This window comes from Somniosus microcephalus, chromosome 14, assembly GCF_052327205.1.
Source record: "Somniosus microcephalus isolate GS21.2 chromosome 14, FLI_Smic_1.0, whole genome shotgun sequence".
NCBI lineage: Eukaryota > Metazoa > Chordata > Chondrichthyes > Squaliformes > Somniosidae > Somniosus > Somniosus microcephalus.
The window spans coordinates 88,910,929-88,937,827 of NC_141000.1; the positions used below are offsets into that span (position 1 = coordinate 88,910,929).

General features: G+C 44.5%; 1 protein-coding gene across 2 annotated transcripts in view; it reads right to left on the reverse strand.

Moving 5' to 3' along the window:
* Window positions 1-26,899, reverse strand: part of LOC147107679 (E3 ubiquitin-protein ligase DZIP3-like) — a 126,840-nt gene that overhangs the window by 14,248 nt on the left and 85,693 nt on the right. For both annotated transcript variants that reach the window (XM_086006901.1, XM_086006902.1), the window contains 7 exons: window positions 26,377-26,674; window positions 22,174-22,296; window positions 21,826-21,944; window positions 21,468-21,536; window positions 19,973-20,069; window positions 18,186-18,289; window positions 6,425-6,512 (listed from right to left, as the gene is read on the reverse strand). In XM_086006901.1, the coding sequence (XP_085863027.1) occupies window positions 6,425-6,512; window positions 18,186-18,289; window positions 19,973-20,069; window positions 21,468-21,536; window positions 21,826-21,944; window positions 22,174-22,296; window positions 26,377-26,674 (898 nt within the window). The remainder of the gene's footprint in view (window positions 1-6,424; window positions 6,513-18,185; window positions 18,290-19,972; window positions 20,070-21,467; window positions 21,537-21,825; window positions 21,945-22,173; window positions 22,297-26,376; window positions 26,675-26,899) is intronic.

Consider the following 26,899-nt stretch of genomic DNA (forward strand, 5'->3'; position numbering starts at 1 on the left):
TAGCTGCGCAAATAGATGTAAACGGATATGATATAATTGGGATTACGGAGACATGGCTCCAGGGTGACCAAGGCTAGGAATTCAACATCCAGGGGTACTCAATATTCAGGAAGGACAGGCAAAAAGGAAAAGGCGGTGAGGTAGCATTGCTGGTTAAAGAAGAGATTAAAACAATAGTAAGGAAGGATATTAGCTCTGATGATGTGGAATCTGTATGGGTAGAGCTGAGAAATACCAAGGGGCAGAAAACATTAGTGGGTGTTGTATACAGACCCCCAAACAGTAATGCGGAGGTCGGGGATGGCATTAAACGGGAAATTAGAGAAGCGTGCAATAAGGACACAGCAGTTATCATGGGTGACTTTAATCTACATATAGATTGGGCTAACCAAATTAGTAACAAAACTGTGGAGCAGCAATTCCTGGAGTGTTTACGGGATGGCTTCCTGGACCAATATGTCGAGGAACCAACTAGAGATCAGGCCATCTTAGACTGGGTATTATGTAATGAGAAAGGATTCATTAGCAATCTTGTTGTTCAAGGCCCCTTGGGTCGGAGCGATCATAATATGATCGAATTCTTCATTAAGATGGAGAGTGAAATAGTTGACTCAGAGGCTAGGGTCCTGAATTTAAATAAAGGAGACTACGATGGTATGAGGTGCGCGTTGGGTAGGATTGATTGGGGAATGTCACTCAAAGGGTTGACGGTGGATGGGCAATGGCAAACATTCAAAGGCCACATGGATGAACTACAGAATTTGTTCATCCCAGTTTGGCATAAAAATAAAACAAAAAAGGTGACTCAACCGTGGCTAACAAGGGAAATTAGGGATAGCATAAGATCCAAGGAGAGGACATATAAATTGGCCAGAAAAAGCAGTAAACCTGAGGATTGGGAGTGTTTAGGATCCAACAAAGGAGGACAAAGGGATTAATTAAGAGGGTGAAAATAGAGTATGAGAGTAAGCTTGCAGGGAACATAAAAACTGACTGTAAAAGCTTTTATAGATATGTGAAGAGAAAAAGATTGGTGAAGTCAAGCGTAGGTCCCTTGCAGTCAGAATCAGAGGAATTTATAATGGGGAACAAAGAAATGGCAGACCAATTAAATACATACTTTGGTTCTGTCTTCACAAAGGAGGACACAAATAACCTCCCAAAGATGTCGGGAACATTGGGTCTAATGAAAGGGAGGAACTGATAGAAATCAGTATTTGTAGGGAAATGGTGTTCGGGAAATTGATGGGATTGAGGGCCGATAAATCCCCAGGGCCTGATAATCTACATCCTAGGGTACTTAAGGAACTGGCTCTAGAAATAGTAGATGCATTGCTGGTCATCTTCCAAAATTCGATAGACTCTGGAACAGTACCCATGGATTGGCGGGTAGCTAATGTTACCCCACTGTTCAAAAAGGGTGGTAGAGAGAAAACGGGGAATTACAGACTGGTAAGCCGGAGATCTGTAGTGGGGAAAATGCTAGAGTCCATTATAAAGGATGTAATAGCAGAGCACTTGGAAAAAAGTGACTGGATCGGACAAAGTCAACATGGCTTTACAAAAGGTAAATCGTGCTTTACTAATCTACTGGAATTTTTTGAGGATGTAATTGGTAAAATAGATAAGGGAGAACCAGTGGATGTGGTGTATTTGGATTTTCAAAAGGCTTTCGATAAGATCCCGCATAAGAGATTAGCGTGTAAAATTAAGGCACATGGGATTGGGGGCAAGGTATTGACTTGGATAGAGAACTGGTTGGCAGACAGGAAGCAAAGAGTTGGAATAAACGGCTCTTTTTCTGAGTGGCAGGCAGTGACTACTGGGGTACCGCAGGGATCGGTCCTTGGACCCCAGCTATTCACAATATATATTAATGATCTGGACGAGGGAACTAGATGCAATATCTCCAAGTTTGCGGACGACACAAAGCTGAGTGGGCGTATGTGCTGTGAGGAGGATGCCGAGAAACTCCAGTATGATTTGGACAGGTTGGGTGATTGGGCAGAAGCATGGCAGATGCAATATAACGTGGATAAATGTGAGGTTATCCACCTTGGTATCAAAAACAGGAAGGCAGATTATTATCTAAATGGCAATAGATTGGGAGAAGGGGAAGTGCAAAGAGACCTGGGTGTTCTTGTGCACCAGTCGCTGAAAGTAAGCATGCAGGTGCAGCAGGCGGTTAAGAAGGCAAATGGTATGTTGGCCTTCGTAGCAAGAGGGTTTGAGTACAGGAACAAGGATGTCTTGCTGCAGTTGTACAGGGCCTTGGTGAGGCCACATCTTGAGTACTGTGTGCAGTTTTGGTCGCCTTATCTGTGGAAGGATGTTCTTGCCATGGAAGGAGTGCAGCGAAGATTCACCAGGCTGATACCTGGGATGGCAGGAATGACATGAGGAGAGATTGGGTCGATTCGGCTTGTACTCGCTGGAGTTTAGAAAAATGAGAGGGGATCTCATTGAAACTTATAAAATTCTAACAGGACTAGACAGACTAGATGCTGGAAGGATGTTCCCGATGGTCGGGGAGTCCAGAACCAGGGGTCACAGTCTAAGGATAAGGGGTGAGCCATTTAGGACAGAGATGAGGAGGAATTTCTTCATCCAGGGAGTGGTGAACCTGTGGAATTCTCTGCCAAAGGCGGCAGTAGAGGCCAATTCATTAAATATATTCAAGATGGAGTTGGATATGTTTCTTAAGGCCAAAGGGATCAAGGGATATGGAGAGAAGGCAGGGACAGGGTACTGAATTTGGATGATCAGCCATGATCGCATTGAATGGCGGAGCAGGCTCGAGGGGCCGAATGGCCTGCTCCTGCTCCTATCTTCTATGTTTCTCACCGTTTTTAAGCCACGTTTCCGTTATTGCCACATCATATTGCCACACGGCTAATTGTGCTTGAAGCTCACCAAACTTATTTGCCACACTTTGTGCGTTTACGTACATGCATTCTAAACCCAACTTTGAATTTTTCGTAGTCTTTCTTAGTCTGCTCCTATCTAATATGGTAGTACTTCCGCCTCTAGTACTACTTTCTTCTCTAGTACTATCCAACACACTCACTCTTTTATGCACCTTATTCCTCTTTCCTGCATGCTGGTGCCCACCCCCCTGCCAAGCTAGTTTAAACCTTCCCCAATAGCACGAGCAAACGTCCACGCGAGAATACTGGTCCCGGCTCTGTTGAGGTGTAACCTGTCCGGCTTGTACAGGTCCCACCTTCCCCAGAAATGGTCCCAATGCCTCAGGAATCTAAAGCCCTCCCTCCTGCATCATCTCTCCAGCCACGCATTCATCTGTTCTATCCTCCTATTCCTGTACTCACTAGCACGTGGCACCAGGAGTAATCCGGAGATTACTACCTTTGAGGTCCTGCTTTTTAATCTCTTTCCTAGCTCATTATAGTCTGCCTGCAGGACCTCGTCCCTCTTTCTGCCTATGTCGTTGGTACCGATATGGACAACCTCCCCCACTCAGAGTGTCCTGCAGCCGCTCAGTGACATCCTTGACCCTGGCACCAGGGAGGCAACAAACCATCCTGGAGTCACGCTTGCGTCCACAGAAACGCCTATCTGTTCCCCTAACTAATGAATCCCCTATCACTATTGCTCTTCCACTTTTCTTCCTCCCACCCTGTGCAGCTGAGCCACCCGTGGTGCCGTGGCCTTGGCTCTGGCTGCTCTCCCCAGAGGAACCATCACCCCCACCAGTTTCCAGAACTGTGAACCGGTTAGAGCGCGAGATGCACTCTGGGGATTCCTGCCCTACCTGCCTGGTCCTCCTTCTCTGTCTGGTGGTCACCCATTCCCTCTCTGCCTGCACATTGAGGCTGCGGGGTGACCACTTCTAGAAACGTGCTTTCCCAGTATTTCTCAGCCTTGTGGATGCACTGTAATGACTCCAGCTGCCGCTCAACCTCTGAACCACGGAGCTCGAGTTGCTGCAGTGGGCGACACTTCATGCACACGTGGTCGTCCAGGCCGCAAGAAGCGTCCAGGATTTCCCACATGGCACAGGATGGGAAAATCATGGGACTGAGCTGCCCTGCCGTGCCTCTGTTTACCAGACTATGGAAGTAATTTAGCAGAAATAATCTTAAAACTTAACAAGAAACACTCAAAAGCTACCCACCAATCAGCACTTCCCTCTATTAGCTAGGCTATGAACTACTTAGCAGAAATATACTCAAAGCAAAACAAAAAAAAACTTACATCAATCAGCCCCTTCCCTTGTGCCGACGTCACTTTTTAATTCTGACGTCACTCTTTCCAATTCTGCCTTTGTCGAGTTGCTCCCGCTCAGGTCCGCTGCCTCTGCTCTCGGGCCTTCCTCTGCCGTGCTGTTTATTTGGTCCGCCTCCGCTCTCGCTCTTCAGTTCCCCGCTGCCCTCTCATGTCACTCCTTGATTTTTCTGTTTGAAGGCTGAGCCTGCTCCTCTCGCGCTCTTTATTCCGCTGCTCCCGCTCCTCTCACGCTCTTTATTCCGTTGAGCCCGCCCCTCTCGTGCTCTTTGTACCATTTGAGCCCGCTCCTCTCGCGCTTAGTACCGCTGCTCCCGCTCCTCACGCTCTTTGTACCGCTGCTCCCGCTCCTCACGCTCTTTGTACCGCTGCTCCCGCTCCTCACGCTCTTTGTACCGCTGCTCCCGCTCCTCACGCTCTTTGTACCGCTGCTCCAGCTCCTCTCACGCTCTTTATTCCGTTGAGCCCGCTCCCCTCGCGCTCTTTGTACCGCTGCTCCCGCTCCTCTTGCTCTTTGTACTGCTGCTCCCGCTCCTCACGCTCTTTGTACCGCTGCTCCCGCTCCTCTCGCGCTTTGTACCGTTGAGCCCGCTCCTCTCGCGCCCTTTGTACCGTTGAGCCCGCTCCTCTCGCGCCCTTTGTACCGCTGCTCCCGCTCCTCTCGCGCTTTGTACCGCTGCTCCCGCTCCTCTCGCGCCCTTTGTACCGCTGCTCCCGCTCCTCTCGCGCCCTTTGTACCGTTGAGCCCGCTCCTCTCGCGCTCTTTGTACCGCTGCTCCCGCTCCTCTCGCGCTCTTTGTACCATTGAGCCCGCTCCTCTCGCGCTCTTTGCACCGTTGAGCCCGCTCCTCTCGCGCTCTTTGTACCGCTGCTCCCGCTCCTCTCGCGCTTTGTACCGCTGCTCCCGCTCCTCTCGCGCTCTTTGTACCGCTGCTCCCGCTCCTCTCGCGCTCTTTGTACCATTGAGCCCGCTCCTCTCGCGCTCTTTGTACCGCTGCGCCCGCTCCTCTCACGCTCTTTGTACTATTGAGCCCGCTCCTCTCGCGCACTTTGTACCGTTGAGCCCGCTCCTCTCGCGCTCTTTGTACCGTTGAGCCCGCTCCTCTCGCGCTCTTTGTACCGTTGAGCCCGCTCCTCTCGCGCACTTTGTACCGTTGAGCCCGCTCCTCTCGCGCTCTTTGTACCGTTGAGCCCGCTCCTCTCGCGCTCTTTGTACCGCTGCTCCCGCTCCTCTCGCGCTTTGTACCGCTGCTCCCGCTCCTCTCGCGCTTTGTACCGCTGCTCCCGCTCCTCTCGCGCTTTGTACCGCTGCTCCCGCTCCTCTCGCGCTTTGTACCGCTGCTCCCGCTCCTCTCGCGCTTTATTCCGCTGCTCCCGCTCCTCCCGCGCTCTTTGTACCGCTGCTCCCGCTCCTCTCGCGCTCTTTACTCCGCTGCTCCCGCTCCTCTCGCGCTCTTTACTCCGCTGCTCCCGCTCCTCTCGCGCTCCTTATTCCGCTGCTCCCGCTCCTCTCGCGCTCTTTGTACCGCTGCTCCCGCTCCTCTCGCGCTCTTTATTCCGCTGCTCCCGCTCCTCTCGTGCTCTTTATTCCGCTGCTCCCGCTCCTCTCACGCTCTTTATTCCGCTGCTCCCGCTCCTCTCGCGCTCTTTATTCCGCTGCTCCCGCTCCTCTCGCGCTTTGTACCGCTGCTCCCGCTCCTCTCGCGCTCTTTATTCCGCTGCTCCCGCTCCTCTCGTGCTCTTTATTCCGCTGCTCCCGCTCCTCTCACGCTCTTTATTCCGCTGCTCCCGCTCCTCTCGCGCTCTTTATTCCGCTGCTCCCGCTCCTCTCGCGCTTTGTACCGCTGCTCCCGCTCCTCTCGCGCTCTTTATTCCGCTGCTCCCGCTCCTCTCGCGCTCTTTATTCCGCTGCTCCCGCCCTCTCGCACTCTTTGTACCGTTGAGCCCGCTCTTTGTACCGCTGCTCCCGCGCCTCTCGCGCTCTTTATACCACTGAGCCCGCATTTCCAGTTCTCGGGGGTTGAATTTATCCAAGTTACACCAACTTGCCTTTATATAGCATCTTTGACACAGTAATATGTATATCAGGTAAATCCCAAGGCACTTCACAGGAATCTAATCAGACAAAAATTGACACCGAGCCAAAGTTAGTACTTAGTGACATGGGGGAAAAACTCACCTTTGTAACATCTATCTTGTTTCTTATATCAGCTACAATTGCTTGCCAGCCATCAACAGTTGCACATACATGAGCAGACTCAGGATTCCTATTAACCAAAGGTACAATGGTTTGAGTTAGGTTTCAACAAGTAATGAATCTTGAAATGATTTTGCGGGGTCAAAATAACTCTTCCTGGATGGGATAACTGTCCACTTTTCATCATGTGAACTTGAGAGGGGGATTGTCAATGTAACACTTCTGTTCAGAAAGGGAGAATGCGATAAACCAGGTAACTGTAACACAGGCAGCCTAATGTCAGTAGTGGCTAGCTAGGCTTCTAGAGGCCACAATATAGGATAAAATCAATACTCAGAGAAAACCAGCCAGTATGAATTTATAAAAGGCAAGTTGAGTCAGATAAATTTGAAACAATAATGAAGTTTGTTGGGTGGGTATTACCTATATAGATTTTTTTAAGAATTTGATAAGGTGTCATATACACGGCTTGTTGATAAAATGAAGAGACATGTATTGAAAGAATTGTGGCAGCTGGTTAAAGCACAGAAACAGAAAGTACTGGTTAATAGATGTTGTTCCAGACTGGAGGAATATAATCTGTAATGTTCCCCAGAAGTTAGTGTTGGAACTATTGCTCTTCTATCTCGACTTGGGTATAAGGGGCATAATGACAAATGACACAAAAATAGGGAGAAAGGTTTACGGTAAAGAGGACTGTAAACAGATTCAGGCAGACATAAATAGGTTGGTAGATTAAGAGAGATGTCAGATTAAATTTAATGTGAAGAAATTTGAGATTATTTATTTTGGAAGGAAAAATAAGGAGGACTCAAATATACTAAAAGGGGTAGAGGAACAGAAAGATTTAGGGTTCAGCTACACAAATATTTACAAACAAGCAGGCAAATTGATAGAGCTGTAAAACAAGCATGTGGGATTCTAGGTTTTATAAATAGGGCAAAATGTACAAAAGTGAAGATATAATGAGATGCATAGAGTACAAAATACTATAAGGTGAACAGAGGAAAACAAAATTAAGGTAGGCATAGGATAAAGTTAGGGCTAACAATAATAAACATAAGGAGTACGTAAAGTGTAGTAGGGAGGAGAAACAGCAAATAAGAAGGGCTAAAAAGTAATATGACACAAGACTAGCAAATACTATAAAATGACTTTTAGAAGTTAAAAAAAATCAATAGTTAAAAAGGCTTGACCACTCAGGGATGGAAAGAGAAATTGTGGAGGATGAAAGTAAAGTGGCAATATTAAATAAATATTTTTTATTAGTTTTTACTAATGATGGTGGAAGAAAGAATATAGAGGTAGTAAAGAAGGATATGGAACTGATAAGAGCTAACTATAGAGAAGGAATTAACTCTTCAAAAAATAGCAGAATATCAGCGGATAAGTCACTGAACCTATGTGGGAACTCAGGGACACTTCCTGTGTCCCTGACAACTATGTGTACAGGAAGTTTGTCCAGCTGCAGCTACTGGCAGACCGCATTGCGGCGCTGGAGCTGCGTTTGGATACATACTGGACCATTCGCGAGGCTGAGGACGTCGTGGATATCACGTCTGTTGGTCACACCGCAGGCAAAGGTTGGACAGGCAGAAAGGGAACGGGTGACCAACAGACAGAGTATTGGCACAGGCAGGTAGTGCAGGGGTCCCCTGTGGACATCCCCCTCTCAAACAGATACACCACTTTGAGTGCTGTTGGGGGGGGATGGCTTATCAGAGGAAGGCAGCAGCAGCCAACTTCCTGGCACCAGGGGTGGCTCTGCTGCACAGGACAGGAGGAAAAAGAGGGGTAGAGCTATAGTAATAGGGGATTCTATTGCAAGGGGAATAGATGGGCGTTTCTGCGGCCGCAAACGAGACTCCAGGATGGTGTGTTGCCTCCCTGGTGCAAGGGTCAAGGATGTCTCAGAGCGGCTGCAGAACTTCTTGGAAGGGGAGGGTGAACAGCCAGTTGTCGTGGTGCATATAGGTACCAACGATATAGGTTAAAAACAGGATGAGGTCCTAAAAACTGAATATAGGGAGTTAGGAGGTAAATTAAAAAATAGGACCTCAAAAAGGTAGTAATCTCAGGATTGCTACCAGTGCCACGTGCTAGTCAGAGTAGAAATAGAAGGATATTTCAGATGAATACGTGGCTAGAGAAATGGTGCGAGGGGGAGGGATTCAAATTCCTGGGACATTGGAACCGGTTCTGGGGGAGGTGGGACCAGTTCAAACCGGACGGTTTGCACCTGGGCAGGGCCAGGATCGATGTCCTCGGGGGAGTGTTTGCTAGTGCTCTGGGGGAGGGTTTAAACTAAAATGGCAGGGGGTTGGGAACCTGAGCACGGGGACAGAGGAAAGGGAAACAAGGATAAAAGCAAAAGATAGGAAGGAGAAAAACAAAAGTGGCAGTCAGAGAAATCAACAGTTTAAATCAAACATGGCCACAGTAAATAATAATTCTAATAGGTCTAAGAGTGTTAAAAAAACAAGCCTGAAGGCTTTGTGTCTTAATGCGAGGAGCATTCGTAATAAGGTGATGAATTAGCTGCGCAAATAGAGGTAAACGAATATGATTTGATTGGGATTACGGAAACATGGCTCCAGGGTGGCCAAGGCTGGGAACTCAACATCCAGGGGTATTCAATATTCAGGAAAGATAGGCAAAAAGGAAAGGGAGGTGGGGTAGCATTGCTGGTTTAAGAAGGGATTAACACAGTTGTAATGAAGGATATTAGCTCTGATGATGTGGAATCTGTATGGGTAGAATTGAGAAATACCAAGGGGCAGAAAACGTTAGTGGGAGTGGTATATAGACCTCCAAACAGTAATGCGGAGGTTGGGGATGGCATTAAAAAGGGAAATTAGAGAAGCGTGCAATAAGGGCACAGCAGTCATCATGGGTGACTTTAATCTATATATAGATTGGGCTAACCAAATTAGTAACAATACTGTGGAGGAGGAATTCCTGGAGTGTTTACGGGATGGTTTCCTGGACCAATATGTCGAGGAACCAACCAGAGATCAGGCCATCTTAGACTGGGTATTATGTAACCAGAAAGGATTAATTAGCAATCTTGTTGTACGAGGCCCCTTGGGTCGGAGCGATCATAATATGAATGAATTCTTCATTAAGATGGAGAATGAAGTAGTTGACTCAGAGACTAGGGTCATGAATTTAAATAAAGGAAACTATGATGGTCTGAGGCGCGAGTTGGGTAGGATTGATTGGGGAATGTCACTCAAAGGGTTGACGGTGGATAGGCAATGGCAAACATTCAAAGACCGCATGGATGAACTACAGAATTTGTTCATCCCAGTTTGGCATAAAAATAAAACAAAGAAGGTGACTCAACCGTGGCTAACAAGGGAAATTAGGGATAGCATAAGATCCAAGGAGAGGACATATAAATTGGCCAGAAAAAGCAGTAAACTTGAGGATTGGGAGCAGTTTAGGATTCAACAAAGGAGGACAAAGGGATTAATTAAGAAAGGGAAAATAGAATATGAGAGTAAGCTTGCAGGAAACATAAAAACTGACTGTAAAAGCTTTTATAGATATGTGAAGAGAAAAAGGTTGGTGAAGTCAAGCTTAGGCCCCTTGCAGTCAGAATCAGGGGAATTTATAATGGGGAACAAAGAAATGGCAGACCAACTAAATTCATACTTTGGTTCTGTCTTCACAAAGGAGGACATAAATAACCTCCCAAAGATGTCGGGGAACATAGGGTCTGATGAAAGGGAGGAACTGAAAGATATCAGTATTTGTAGGGAAATGGTGTTAGGGAAATTGATGGGATTGAAGGCCGATATATCCCCAGGGCCTGATAATCTACATCCTAGGGTACTTAAGGAACTGGCTCTAGAAATAGTAGATGCATTGCTGGTCATCTTCTAACATTCGATGGAATCTGGAACAGTACCCATGGATTGGAGGGTAGCTAATGTTGCCCCACTATTCAAAAAAGGTGGTAGAGAATAAACAGGGAATTACAGACCGGTAAGCCTGACATCAGTAGTGGGGAAAATGCTAGAGTCCATTATAAAAGATGTAATAGCAGAGCACTAGGAAAACAGTGACCGGATCGGACAAAGTCAACATGGATTTACAGAAGGTAAGTCATGCTTGACGAATCTACTGGAATTTTTTGAGGATGTAACTAGTAAAATAGATAAGGGAGAACCAGTGGATGTGGTGTATTTAGACTTTCAGAAGGCTTTCGATAAGGTGCCGCATAAGAGATTAGCGTGTAAAGTTAAGGCACATGGGATTGGAGGCAAGGTATTGACTTGGATAGAGAACTGGTTGGCAGACAGAAAGCAAAGAGTTGGAATAGACGGGTCTTTTTCCGAGTGGCAGGCAGTGACTAGTGGGGTACCGCAGGGATCGGTCCTTGGACCCCAGCTATTCACAATATATATTAATGATCTAGACAAGGGAACTAGATGTAATATCTCCAAATTTGCAGTAGACACAAAGCTGGGTGGGTGTGTGTGCTGTGAGGAGGATGCCGAGAAACTACAGGATGATTTGGACAGGTTGGGTGATTGGGCAGAAGCATGGCAGATGCAATATAATGTGGATAAATGTGAGGTTATCCACTTTGGTGGCAAAAACAGGAAGGCAGATTATCTGAATGGCAATAAATTGGGAGAAGAGGAAGTGCAACGAGGCCTGGGTGTCCTTGTGCACCAGTCGCTGAAGGTAAGCATGCAGGTGCAGCAGGCGGTTAAGAAGGCAAATGGTATGTTGGCCTTCGTAGCGAGGGTTTGAGTACAGGAACAAGGATGTCTTGCTGCAGTTGTACAGGGCCTTGGTGAGACCACATCTTGATTATTGTGTGCAGTTTTGGTCGCCTTATCTGAGGAAGGATGTTCTTGCCATGGAAGGAGTTCAGCGAAGATTCACCAGGCAGATACCTGGGATGGCAGGAATGACGTATGAGGAGAGATTGGGACGATTGGGCTTGTACTCGCTGGAGTTTAGAAGAATGAGAGGGGATCTCATTGAAACTTATAAAATTCTGACAGGACTGGACAGACTAGATGCAGGAAGGATGTTCCCGATGGTCGGGGAGTCCAGAACCAGGGGTCACAGTCTAAGGATAAGGGGTAGGCCATTTAGGACAGAAATGAGGAGGAATTTCTTCACCCAGAGAGTGGTGAACCTGTGGAATTCTCTACCACAGAAGGCAGTAGAGGCCAATACATTAAATATATTCAAGAAGGAGTTGGATATATTTCTTAAGGCTAAAAGGATCAAGGGGTATGGGGAGAAAGCAAGGACCGGGTATTGAATTTGGATCATCAGCCATGATCGCATTGAATGGCAGAGCAGGCTCGAGGGGCCGAATGGCCTACTCCTGCTCCTATCTTCTATGTTTCTATGGGCCATGATGGCACAAAGCAGATTTTTTAAATCTTGCATGTATGTGTCCTGCATGCAATTAAAGCCCTTTAGCTCCATAGAACTAGTCCCCAATGGTCAGGAGAAAGTCCCTCCATTTCATCATGGACAATAAAGGTAAGCTATATGCCAAAGGCAGTTCTTAAAAAGACAGGGTATTTTCTCTTGGTTTTTTAATGTATTTTTGGTGCAGGGACTGTGTGTTGGGGTTTTTTAATTTTTGTCAATTGAAAAACACAGGAATTGGTGTTTCACTGGAAAGCTGACTGTAAATGAAATATCTCAAAACAGAAGGATACTTAGAGAAGTTAGGATCAGCAGTCACTCCCAGAATATTTTACAAAGGTGGTAGAGTCCATTATAAAAGATGTAATAGCAGAGCACTTGGAAAACAGTGACAGGATCGGACAAAGTCAACATGGATTTACAAAAGGTAAATCATGCTTGACTAATCTACTGGAATTTTTTGAGGATGTAACTGGTAGAATAGATAAGGGAGAACCAGTGGATGTGGCGTTTTTGGACTTCCAGAAGGCTTTCGATAAGGTCCCGCATAACAGACTAGCGTGCAAAGTTAAAGCACATGGGATTGGGGGTAAGGTACTGACTTGGATAGAAAACTGGCTGGCAGACAGGAAGCAAAGAGTTGGAATAAACGGGTCTTTTTCCAAGTGGAAGGCAGTGACTAGTGGGGTACCGCAGGGATCGGTGCTAGGACACCAGTTATTCACAATATATATTAATGATCTAGACGAGGGAACTAGATGTAATATCTCCAAGTTTGCAGACGACACAAAGCCGGGTGGGCGTGTGTGCTGTGAGGAGGATGCAGAGAAACTCCAGTACGATTTGGACAGGATGGGCGATTGGGCAGATGCGTGGCAGATGCAGTATAATGTGGATAAATGCGAGGTTATCTACTTTGGTGGCAAAAACAGGAAGGCAGATTATTATCTGAACGGCAATAGATTGGGAAAAGGGGAAGTGCAACGAGACCTGGGTGTCCTTGTGCACCAGTCGCTGAAGGTAAGCATGCAGGTGCAGCAGGCGGTTAAGAAGGCAAATGGTATGTTGGCCTTCATAGCGAGAGGATTCAAGTACAGGAGCAAGGATGTCTTGCTGCAGTTGTACAGGGCCTTGGTGAGACCACACCTTGAGTATTGTGTGCAGTTTTGGTCATCTTATCTGAGGAAGTATGTTCTTGCCATGGAGGGAGTGCAGCGAAGATTCACCAGACTGATACCTGGGATGGCAGGAATGACGTATGAGGAGAGATTGGGTCGATTAGGCTTATATTCACTAGCATTTAGAAGAATGAGGGGGGGATCTCATTGAAACTTATAAAATTCTAACAGGACTAGACAGACTAGATGCAGGAAGGCTGTTCCCGATGACGTGGAGTCCAGAACCAGGGGTCACAGTCTAAGGATAAGGGGTAAGCCATTTAGGATTGAGATGAGGAGGAATTTCTTCACCCAGAGAGTAGTGAACCTGTGGAATTCTCTACCACAGAAGACAGTTGAGGCCAATTCATTAAATATATTGAAGAAGGAGTTAGATATATTTCTTAAGGCTAAGGGGATCAAGGGATATGGGGAGAAAGGAGGGACAGGGTACTGAATTTGGATGATCAGCCATAATCGCATTGAATGGCGGAGCAGGCTCGAGGGGCCGAATGGCCTACTCATGCTCCTATCTTCTATGTTTCTAATACAAATTTCCACCGCAGTCCAGGGTGCAACAGCTCAGGGCACCAGCTGGAAACTAAGTCGAATGTCTGTTGGCAAGTCAATTTAAAATGAATGATGGGTCTGCTTTTAAAGCACATCAATCATAGCATTTAAAGGCTGAAGTGGTAGATGAAAGAGATTTGCTGGAGGCCAGATAGCACCAGGGTAGGACTATCTTCATCCGCCATAAATTCCACCACCATTTTCTTGACACACCTCAGAAACTGCCTCCACAGGCGGTGGGTCAGCATAGAGGCAGTTGCAGAGTTGTGTCATCTGACACAGGTGACCTATAGGCAACTTTCAAATGTTCCTCTGCTGCCATTCTAAGGCTGAAAGAACAGCCTGCCAATGGGCCAGAACAAGACAACACCCTGAATCCCTCTCACCAACTTTTGCAAGCACAACTGTACACATAACCTAGAGAGTTAAATGCGTGGCTCAAAGACTGGTGTGGGAGAAATGGGTTTTGCTTCCTGGGACACTGGCACCAGTACTGGGGCAGGAGGGAGCTGTTCCGTTGGGATGGGCTTCACTTGGCCAGTGCTGGGACTAGAGTCCTGGTGGATCATATAACTAGGGCTGTAGAGAGGGCTTTAAACTAACTAGTGGGGGGGGGGGGGGGGGAGGTTCCTGGAGAGCAAATAATAAAAATGACAACAGAGAAGGTCATAGACTTAGGTAGCAGTGGGGAAATTAAAAACCAGAGCATGTCAGGAAGGGGCAGAAGGTATGGAGTAAAAGGTAAAGTAATAAAAAGGGCAAAAGCAGGAACTAAGTGACACAAAACATCTTTGAAAGTTCTCTATCTGAATGCACGTAGCATTCTTAACAAAATAGATGAGTTAGTGGCACAAATAACTACATATGGGTATGATCTTGTGGCTATTACAGAAACATGGCTGCAGGGTGACAATGCCTGAGAATTAAACATACCAGGTTATTTAACGATCAGGAAGGACAGGCAGGAAGGAAGGGGAGGTGGGGTGGCTATGTTAATAAAGGAAGGAATCACTGTAATACAGAGAAATGATATTGGGTCAAAAGATCAGGACAATGAAACAGTTTGGGTGGAGGTAAGGAATAATAAGGGGAAAAAAACACTAGTGGGCGTAGTCTATAGGCCTCCGAACTGTGGCAACTCTGTTGGACGGAGTATCAATCAGGAAATAGTTGAGGCTTGTAATAAAGGAACATCTATAATTATGGGGGATTTTAACTATCATATTAATTGGACAAATCAAATTGGGCAGGGCTGCCTTGAGGATGAGTTCATTGAGTGTATTAGGGATGGGTTTCTTGAGCAGTATGTAACTGAACCGACCAGGGGGCAGGCAACCTTAGATCTGGTCCTGTGTAACGAGACAGGATTAATTAAAAATGTCCTAGTAAAGGATCCCCTTGGAATGAGTGACCATAACATGGTTGAATTCCATATTCAATTAGAGGGTGAGAAGGTTGGATCTCAAACAAGCGTGCTAAGCTTGAATAAAGGAGACTATGAAGGTATGAGAGCGGAATTGAGTAGAGTGGATTGGGAAAATAGATTAAAGGGTAAGACGATACATGATCAGTGGTGTACATTTAAGGAGTTATTTTACAACTTCCAAAAAATATATATTCCACTGAGAAGAAAAGGGTGTAAAAGAAAAGACAGCCATCCGTGGCTAAGTAAAGAAATTAAGGATAGTATTCGACTAAAAACAAGGGCATATAAGGTAGCCAAATCTAGTGGGAGGATAGAGGATTGGGAAAACTTTAAAAGACAGCAAAAAATAACAAAAAGATTGATTAGGAAAGGGAAGATAGATTATGAAAGTAAATTAGCAAAAAATATAAAAACAGATAGTAAGAGTTTTTATAGTTATATAAAAAGAAAAAGGGTGGCTAAAGTAAATGTTGGTCCCTTAGAGGATGAGACCGGGAAATTAATGGTGGGAAATATGGAGATGGCAAAAACACTGAATGAATATTTTGTATCAGTCTTTACAGTAGAAGACACTAAGAATATCCCAACACTGGACAAACAGGGGGCTAAAGGGGGGGGGGGGGGGGGGGGGGAGGAGCTAAACACGATCAAAATCACTAAGGAAGTGGTACTCGGTAAAATAATGGGACTCAAGGCGGTTAAATCACCTGGACCTGATGGCTTACATCCTAGGGTCTTGAGGGAAGTGGCGGTAGGGATTGTGGATGCATTGGTAATAATTTTCCAAAACTCCCTGGACTCGGCAATGGTCCCGGCAGACTGGAAAACTGCTAATGTAACACCCTTATTTAAAAAGGGCAGTAGACAGAAGGCTGGAAACTATAGACCGGTTAGCCGAACATCTGTGGTAGGTAAAATTTTGGAGTCCATTATTAAGGAGACAGTAACAGGACATTTGGATAATCATAATTTAATAGGACAAAGTCAGCATGGTTTTATGAAGGGGAAGTCATGTTTGACAAATTTGCTGGAGTTCTTTGAGGAAGTAACATATAGGGTGGATAAAGGGGAACCAGTGGACGTAGTGTATTTAGACTTCCAAAAGGCATTTGACAAGGTGCCACACAAAAGATTATTGCTTAAGATAAAAAATCACGGGATTGGGGGTAATATTCTGGCATGGATAGAGGATTGGCTATCTAACAGAAGGCAGAGAGTTGGGATAAATGGTTCATTCTCAGACTGGCAATCAGTAACTAGTGGTGTTCCGCAGGGGTCAGTGCTGGGTCCCCAACTCTTTACAATCTATATTAACGATTTGGAGGAGGGGACTGAGTGTAACATATCAAAGTTTGCAGAGGATACTAAGATGGGGGGGAAAGTAGTGAGTGAGGAGGACATAAAAAACCTTCAAGGGGACATAGACAGGCTAAGTAAGTGGGCAGAGATTTGGCAGATGGAATACAATACTGGAAAGTGTGAGGTTATGCACTTTGGCAGGAAAAATCGTAGAGCAAGTTATTATCTTAATGGCAAGAAACTGGAAAGTACTGAAGTACAAAGGGATCTGGGGGTCCTGGTGCACGAAACTCAAAAGGTTAGTATGCAGGTGCAGCAAGTGATTAAGGCCAATGGAATGTTGGCTTTCATTGCTAGGGGGATAGAATATAAAAATAGGGAGGTATTGCTTCAGTAGTACAAGGTATTGATGAGACCGCACCTGGAATACTGCGTACAGTTTTGGTGTCCATACTTAAGAAAGGACATACTTGCTCTCGAGTCAGTACAAAGAAGGTTCACTCGGTTAATCCCGGGGATGGACATATGAGGAGAGGTTGAGTAGATTGGGACTCTACTCATTGGAGTTCAGAAGAATGAGAGGCGATCTTATTGAAACATATAAGATTGTGAAGGGGTTGGATTGGGTGGATGCAGGGAAGATGTTCCCGATGATGGGTGAAACTAGAACTAGGGGGCATAGTCTTAGAATAAGGGGCTGCTCTTTCAAAACTGAGGTGAGGAGGAACTACTTCACTCAGAGGGTGGTAGGTCTATGGAATATGCTGCCCCAGAAGCTGTAGAAGCTACATCATTACATAAATTTAAAACGGAAATAGACAGTTTCCTAGAAGTAAAGGGAATAAAGGGTTATGGGGAGCGGGCAGGAATTTGGACATGAGTCTAGGTTCGGATCGGTCATGGCCCTGTGGGTAGCGGAGCGGGCCCAGGGGCCGTGTAGCCTGATCCTGCTCCTATTTCGTGTGTCTAATTCTGTTAGATGCAGGAGATGGTTCTGTGATAGTGGATTGGCAGTTAGGATCAGATCAGCCATGATCTTATTGAATGGCGGAGCAGGCTCGAGGGGCCGATTGGCCTACTCATGCTCCTATTTCTTATGTTCTTATGTTCTAAGAAGGCAGTTAATGAGCTTGGGCAGTTAGCAACAGGTGAGGAAGAGCAAACGGGTGCCAGAGCAGGAATTCGCATCACTCCATCACTTGCCAAGAGACTCCTTTTACTGCATCCATATTTTTGCTGCCAAGCAGGTTCTTTTTGCAGCCACTTTGTTTTGCCATCCAGGGACATTTCCCTTGATAATCATCCAACTGCCTTTAAATAGTGCTGGAACTAGGGAAATCAGCAGTTCCTTTTCATCCTGTGTCAATGCTGCTGCATGGGAGGACAACTATTCTCAGCCGATCCTGGTTGACACAAACTTCTACAGGAGACTTTGGTTTACCCGGAGGTTATATGTCCGGAAACCTCGATCTACCGGCAGAATTCAGGAGCCGTTTTGTTAGGTTTTTTTTCTTCTCGTGGCTTTTTTTTTCCAACAGCCAGGCTCTGGAAAGTCTCTCTGAAGCTGTTGCTAATCTACAGAGACGCTTCCAAGGTACGGGCCGACTGTTTGAAGCTGTTGTTGTCAGATACGGAGATGAAAACCTCCGTATGTTTCAACATTAACGCTGGTATATCTGGCAGTTTTGATAGATCGGCAACAGCTCGGTCCCGTCGGTGCCGGATATAACAAAGTTTCCTGTATTTAATTTCAGAGGATGGATAACCGCCTCGATTGCTAAGGCCATGGACTCCAGCTATTAATAGTGGGGCACCAATACCATGCACCCTGAACAACATACAAATTCTACATTTATGCATGTCAAATCTGTTGTGATAGTCCACTCACCGTGTCACATTCTCTTCTGCTCTCCTGAGTTGAACTGAACAGTCTTGCTCAGCCTGTTGCAACTGGAAGAGGCCATGATCCCTACGACACTCCAAAAACAAAATCTGAAAAAAACATTTAAAAACATACAAAAGTATGGACTTATATTATTGTGGTAAACCACTGTTTGTATTCCACTGTGTACATGCCTGGACATGCCTCGGCTGACTCCTCCCACAAGTCCTAGTATAAAGGTGACTGCTCCCCAGCCCTTTGTATTCTGGACCGGTCGACCACTCGAGGCAGACCTTCATTCTTTTGTTAATAAAAGCCTTTAGTTACTCTCTTAACTCTCAGTCTTTTATGAGTAATTGATAGCGCATCAATTATACAACAAAATGCTGATGAAATGTGTCAAATTCAAACGTGGGGATTCATGTTTTCACCATAAAATGGAATCTATTGGGGGTATGGCGACCCAGAGGATAACGCTGGAGGTTACTTTTATTCATAACATATTCAGTAGGCATGCAAGACACATTAGTACATCAAGGCCTAATAGACATCAATCTACTTCAGGATGTCAATATTAAAGGAAGAAAACAGTGAGTATAACATGGATGGGTTAAGTTAAAAGTAACAGGAATGGGAGTGGTCATTGACTGTTTCCTAAAGGTTTATGCTCATGGTTAGCCCGCTGTCACCAAAGCGAACAGAGCCCCGAGTTGCATTGCTCAGACTGTTCACTTTTAAACTAGGGCCACAATAATAGGGTTATATAGGAGATCTCATCTAGAGTAAAGTTGGGGATGGGAGAATTGGCCTCAGCACCCCCAGGCTATGGAGGTCATTGCTCCTGTTTGCTATGCAGCGACCTCTGCTGGAAGTGAATATTGACAGGTATAATATTCAAACTGCTGATAGAAAATTATCTTAACCTCTATGTGAATGCAGTTACACAAAATCCATAATTCTGAAATACCCTTGTTCCCGTGCATTTTGGAAAAACTCCAAATAACTCCACGAAATACTGTGCAGGGATTGGCTGAGATTCGCAGCATTTATCTGATGTAATTCTTGATTATGCAGCCCGCCCTCCCCAACAAGCATTCTCTTCTGTTGGAAAACGTGATACAGATCAGCCACAAAATGTAGTCTCAATTAGGCTGATAGTCTGTCAGACTATTACGGTAACATTGTCTGTGATGGGGATCTAGATTAGCATTAGGTGATAGAACTGCCATATTTACTATGTTCCAGAGTACAACATACTGCATTCACTTTAAGGACCATTCATAGTCGAAAGCTGTGCTAATCAATTGAACTATACTGTTCAAGGTATGCGTACAATCAAACACTCCAACTCAGTTACCCTTACTTTGAAGTGTTTTAGAAACCCCAATATTATTTTCAGTGAAACTTGACTGATAGTGACTGATTCTTAACTTACTAAATTTGAGCTTTTAATTTTAATATAATTTAAAATGTGCTGTTCCTGATAAAGTTATCCGTGCTCAAAACAGGTGGTCGTTTAAGAGTTTTCAATATAAATACAAATAGTCTGGGCACAATTTACTTTCCTACTCAATCCACTTTTTCTATATTTTTTTAATAAATGACCCTCTAAGCTAACCGCACAACAATACCAGGCCCAAACCTAGATCAGTCAGTTTCAATAGCTGAAAATGTCAAATAGCTTGCAGAGACAAAATAACAGGAGATATTCCTAGGATGGTAAACCACCTCCAACATTCACCCAATAACTAGAACCGTTTCTTATCTGCTCGAAGATTAGCAATAACACTTACCTCAGCAGCTACCGCTCGCTTTTTTGCCTCTACTAACTTTACAATGTTTTTTGCAGACACATCTTCTAGTTTAGCTTTGTCTTTATTCCACAGTAACCTGCCATAGAAGTAGCAACAGAGCTGTGAGTATTACCAACTGAATAGATGCCTGGGAGCAGACAGCATTTCAATCAAGAAGTTCACTTGACATCCTAACCACGCAAGTCAAGCTCAAGCAGTTTGTAACAGCCACCAAAAATGAAATTTCAACATTGATATTACTACAGGATACTCATTATTATTTTAAAAATTATTTATTTATTTTTAAACTGATTGTGAACTTCAGAGGCTAGTTCGATTTGATTTTGAGCACTTTTTTTGCCAGCAGCAACTCTAATTGTGATGAGGATTACCAGTTTGCTCTGTGTTGCCAATAGAAGATAATATCCACATTGATGGATAACAATATTGTAAGTAATCCAGAAAATAATAGACGCTATTTTATTCTATAGCTCAAGATTGTAATAATAGTTTCATTGACCAGCAAGTTCGTACAAGACTGCAGTAGATTATCACTTAACGGTCCAAATTGTGAGGGAGCAGTGAGGTGGGGATTTGTAAGATAACAGTATTCACCCAGGAAACAAAACATTGTGCTGCTGATCATAACTGATGCCCGTCTGCTTATGGCCAAGCTTTCATAGTTCACTCACTCATGTTCGACATTAAATATCAGGCATTTCCATAGGGCCCATCACAAACACCTCATCGTGTTGTCAAAATCACAATCAGCTCATTTTGGGAGGCAGTGACTATCGTTATGTAGTAATTGCTGCTGCAATGAACCATCAATAATGCAACCTGACAATTAGGTGCTTCTTGCTGGTTCTCTCATTCCAACCTATTTTTATATCTAACTCACTTCTTTCTTTTATTCCTCTTCAGTGGTTTCTTTGATTATCACGCATTTTAAATCTGCTGTTTCGAATTTCCTTGCTCTTCCACCATTTTCTTTTTTACTTCTTTGAATCCCTTTGCTCTATACTGTTTATGCCAAGGTCCTTCATGCCTCTCCATGTTGCCTCCTTATTTTCCTCTCTTGTCCACACTGCCTCTTTCACATTCCTCTCCTGCCCCATCTATCAGCGAGGGAATAGACTCTGTTCACATCACAGAGGAGGCCTGGATAAGTCTGATCTCCCAAGAGCATTACCTGACTCCTGCTGTGAGAGCAGAGAGCACATTTTTGGCGAGAGGGGCAGAAGCAGACTGAACTCTAATCCTACATGTTGTTTTCCCAAACGTGGATTGAAACAGCAACTGATGAACGCTCAATAAAGCAATATTGGTGCGGTTTTAAAAAGTGGACTACCGTGCATTATCTTGTCTGACTGAGAACAGCTGAGAGACTCCTGGACTACCTCCAGACTTAGCCTTCACTTTCACAACCTATCAGATCTGCGTAACAGTTTATTGAAGCACTAATTGATGCTTGTGGTTTTGGCAGAGATCGTACCTTTCATTTGCAAACTGTGCTGTAATTTTCTTTATTTCTTCTTCTTTGCTTTGAAGTTGCTGGTTAAATCTAAAGAGCAAAAATGTGTTGTTACAACAACCTACAATCTAATTTAATAGGTACATTATAGACAAACAAAAGCAGGGGTCAAATTACCCACAGATCTAAGAACCATTTTTTCTTCATTTGTAGAAGAGGTTTTTTCCTTGAAATTAGGCATTTTTGTTTTATTACATTACCCAAAAGGGGCATATTGTGGTTTGCAGTACAGAACAAACAGGAATTGGGTATTGCAACATATATTTTATATCTTGATTATGAGAGATTTACACTGCGTATATTCTATATTGAGAAATACCTAGACATTTCTAGCTGAAAATGTTCTTGGAGTCTTGAATACAGGTTTTGTGTATAAGTTCGTTGTTGCTGCTCTTTCTTTAGTTTAATCGTCAAATGCTCCACGTTCTTTGCAAGAACCTGAAAAAGGTTTCAAACAATTAAAACGGACGTCGAAATAATAAAGTTTTGTGTGGTAAAGCCAGAAATTCCCCATTATCAACAGCAACCAGTGCGCTAGCTGCAAAAATACTTGCCCAAAATTATCATTTTCCAATACAGATTCTTGTGGTTCGTTTTAAAAAGTTATGACCACACATGGGCAGGTTTCACTGCGTTACAAATGAAATACATTAAAAAAAAAACTTACTTTGTTTTCATTTTCTAGAGCAATTAGCTTTTGCCTCATTTCAGATTCCTCTTTCACATTTTGCCAAATGTCCTTCTGTATTTTGATGGCTCCATTGCCTATCAGTGGGGACGAACAAAAATCCTGTAAGAGAAAATCAAACAGCTTAAATCTCTCTCAAGGATAGCTCCTGCATTTCAACATTTGACTCCATTACCGTATCTATGCTTTTTTCACTGTCAAAAATCTACTGTGGTGTCCCCCAGCAATTGTACTGGTATCTAGCACCACAGAGTCCATTCAGAATGGATAAAGCTTACCAATAGGGCTAGATTCCTTAGCAGGCTTTGATTCAGTCTTGACTAGAATTCAAACTCATGCCCTCATTGGGCAAGGGTGCTTCAGGAAGTGCCAGACAGCAATGCAGTCCTCTATCCCAATAAGAGAGGAAATAAATTAAATAAACAGGTCCAGTCTTGTACTATGGGGGAAATAGCTCCTTTTGATCATAAATCGGTATTGACAGTGTTCATGGAAAAGTCTTCAGCAGAAGATACCTCGCATAACAGTCACTACGTTTCAAAAGTAATCCATCTGTATGTGATGAGCTTTGAGATGTTCCTCAGTGATGTGATAAAGCGCTAAATAAATTCAAGTCTTTTTATTAGGAGTCTAAAAGGGTAAAAAGAACTTTGTTCCATGCCTTCAAGACTCTGAAGGATACAGATCAGCATTAATTTACTGAGGGCTGCAGCTTTGCACTAAAGTAAGCAACAGGACCTTTTTTAATTAATTAATTTTCTGTGGTTAGCTTCTTTCTCCAGTTCTACTTTACAATGCTTTTGATATTTTCAATAATACTATTAAAAATCCATGAATTTCAGTTATTTTGATTGAGGCTATGTTTTAATGTATATAGAATGATACAGCACAGAAGGAGGCCATTCGGCCCAACGTGCCTGTGCTGGCTCTTTGGTGGAGCTATCCAATTAGTCCCACTCCCCTGCTCTTTCCCCATAGCCCTGTAAAAATTTTTCCTTCAAGTATTTATCCAATTCCCTTTTGAAAGTTACTATTGAATCTGCTTCCACCACCCTATCAGGCCGTGCATTCCAGATCATAACAACTCGCTGTGTAAAAAAATGTATCCTCATGTCGCCTCTGGTTCTTTTGCCAATCACCTTAAATCTGTATCCTTTGGTTACTGACCCTTCAGCCATTGGAAACAGTTTCTCCTTACTTACTCTATCAAAACCAGTCATGATTTTGAACACCTCCATCAAATCTCCTTTACTCCAAGGAGAACAACCCCAGCTTCTCCAGTCACTCCACATAACTGAAGTCCCTCATACCTGGTACCATTCTAGTAAATCGCTTCTGCACCTCCTCTAAGACTTTGACGTCCTTCCTAAAGTCTGGTGCCCAAAATCAAACACAATACTCCAGCTGTTTTATAAAGGTTTAGCAATAACTTCCTTGGTTTTGTATTCTATGCCTTTATTAATAAAGCCAAGGATCCCATATGCTTTTTTATCAGCCGTCTCAACTTGTCCTGCCACCTTCAAAGAGTTGTGTACATACACCCCCGGGTCTCTCTGTTCCAACAGAGAGTTTATAGTTTATACTGCCTCTCCTCATTTTTCCTACCAAAATGTATCACTTCACAGTTCTCTGCATTAAATTTCATCTGCCATGTGCCCGCCCATTTCACCAGTCTGTCTATGTCCTCCTGAAGTCTGTCAGTATCCTCCTCATTGTTTACTACATTTCCAAGTTCACGTCATCTACAAACTTTGAAATTATGCCCTGTATATCCAAGTCATTAATATATGTCAAAACGAGCAGTGGTTGTAATAACGACCCCTGGAGAACACCACTGTACACTTCCTTCCAGTCTAAAAACAACCATTCGCCACTACTCTCTGCTTTCTGTCCCTTAGCCAATTTTATATCTACGCTGCCACTATCCCCTTAATCCCATGGCTTTAATGCTGCTAACAAGTCTATTATGTGGTACTTTGTCAAACGCCTTTGAAAGTCCATTTAGACAACATCAACCGCACTACCCTCATCAACTCTCTCCGTTACTTCATCAAATATCTCAATCAAGTGAGTCAACCAATTTTGACCAGACATTTTGCGGCGACGCTAAACACTACCGCCACGATCTCCTGCGCCCGCAGATCGTGACGTCAGTCGAGCGTGCAACGTCCCAGACCGGATATTGAGTGGCGCCCCCTGCCTTACCGCCTGCTGCTAGCATTGACAGGTTGAGGGGAACGTTTTACAGTTGGGAAGGGACTGGGGGAGCGCTATTTAAAGGCGACCGCTTCCTGACTTTTTTTTGTCAGCGACATTTTTGCACCACGCATTCGGAGAGAGACTTCTAGAGAGATTCAACGCTGTGTGAAGGAGTTTTGGGTAGAGCTGCACTTTGCAGGTTCATTTTGATTTGCCCTTCCTTGCATCGATTTAGAAGAGACTAAGGGGCTGCACTCTGAGCTCTTTCCCTGGGCCTCTCCATTGTTCATTCCAGCAGATTTGATGTACAGGTCTCTCCAGGCCTAGATTCAAGGCTGCAATGAGCAGGGTGTGGATGGAGGACAAGATCGACCCTCCCCTTTAAGAACTGGCCGGCACCAGTGTATCTGTGTTCCATTGCTGACTGACATCACATGAGCTTCGCCAGTGCTCTGAGGTAGCGCCTCACTCCTTGGCATTAGCGCCTTAAGACAGGTGTGTAGCGCCTGATTTAGCGCTCCAATCACCTCCAGGGGCGATAGAAGCCAAGTTTGCAGTCTGAGGCGATAATTAGCGGCAGGCGCTAAACTTTGCGCCTGGCAGATAATTGCGCCCCAAACGGGGCGATGCCGAATTTCTCCCCCTTTGTATACTTTATTTTAGTCCTGAGTTTTCATGCACCTCTGACTGGCCCTGGAGAGGCATGGTTCACCCTCTTGAAGGGAAATATATGAAACCTTAAAAAGTAAATGTGCAGCTTCTTAAAGGAGAGATTCTGTTTACACAATCCAAAACAGACAGGAAACTCGTCAATCACAAGAAGTACACAACAACTTACATTTAATAGTGTATAGTGCCTTTAAAATAGAAAAATGTCCCAAGGCATTTCACAGAAGCGTAAATCAGACAAAAAAACACCAAGGCAAACACATTAGGAGGGGTGACTAAAAGCTTGGTCAAAGAGGTGGGTTTTAAGGTATTAGAAGAGAGGGAGGCAGAAAAGGCAGAGAGGTGTCAGGAGGGAATTCCAGAGCATAGGGCCCAGACAGCTGCCAATGATTGAGCAAAGGTATTTTGGTACACACGAGGTCAAAGTTGGATGAATACAGAATTCTCAGAGGGTTGTAGGGCTAGAGAAGTTAACAAAGATAGGGAGGGGCGAGGCCATGAAGGGATCCGAACATGATGATGAGAATTTTAAAGTTGATGCATTGGGGTATGCCAGCAAACATACTGGGTGAGTAGGACTTGGTGCTGGATTGGATATAGGCGGCAGAGTTTTGGATGAGCTGAGGTTTATGAAAGGCGGTGGATGGGAGGCCATTCAGGAGAGCATTGGAATATTCGAGTCTGGAGACGACAAAGGCATGGATGAGAGTTTGGGCAGCAGGTGAGCTGAGGCAAGGGCGGAGATGGGCGATGTTATAGAGGTGGAAGTAGGCGCTCTTTGTGATGGAGAGGATATAGGGTTGGAAACTCAACTCGGGGTCAAATAGGCTGCCATGGTGGCAAACATTCTGGTTCACCCTGAGACAGTCGTTGGAGAGGGAGATGGAATCAGTGGCAAAAGTATGGAGTTTGTGACTGGGGTTGAAAATGATGGCTTCAGTCTTCCCAATGTTTAACTGGGGGAAATGGAGGCTCATTCAGTACTAGATACTGGATACATTGTCTGAATTTAAAACCGCATAGCACTAACATTGACATTAGTGACGGCGCAAAAATTGGGAGGTAAGGACTACATCAAGCCCAAAACAAATTAAAATTGCCAGTAACGCCTCCCGATTAATGGTTATGGAAATCTCAACATCCATTTTTAATCTAAAGGAAACATTTATCCTGAACTAAAGTGGATTGTGGGTTGATTCTATGGAGTTGCACAAATGTCTCACCCAAATTTGAGTTGACCCCTAATGAGCATCGAGCCCTGCGCAGTAAGTTTAAAGAAAATATATTTATAATAGATCACAAACTCAAACTTACTGAAGAGGCATATGCTGAAGAATCAGTAGGCTCCTCATCAATGAGTGTACTATCAATGTCATTCAGCTCTCCATCACTTTGGTAAGTTTGATCAGGTGAGTCGTCAGGTTTGTTGACTTCGTGACTTGTTAAAGAGGGACCAGCATTGCTGTTGTCAGTCAGAATACCCAATGCCAGTAATGATGGGGCTGGTTCACTGACACTAAATGCAGAAACATCACAGCAGGAATTTGCCACTTGCTCGCTGCCTTCATTCTCATTCATCTGGTTTTCTTGCACAGGAATTGACAAGGTCTCGCTGTTACAAATAAAATTCAGTAAGTTTACGTAGCAAGTTTACTGTTAACTAAAATGATGACAAACTGCAGCTAAAGTTTGGTTCTGTTTTGCAAGAGTGAAAGGCTGGACAGTCTGTGCAAATATATAGGCCCTGACATTTCACAGGGGTTCTCTGGATCTACCACCGTGTATTATAGGTCAGGGTGTTTCCCACATCCTCACTGCACTCTTTGCACAGGGGCAA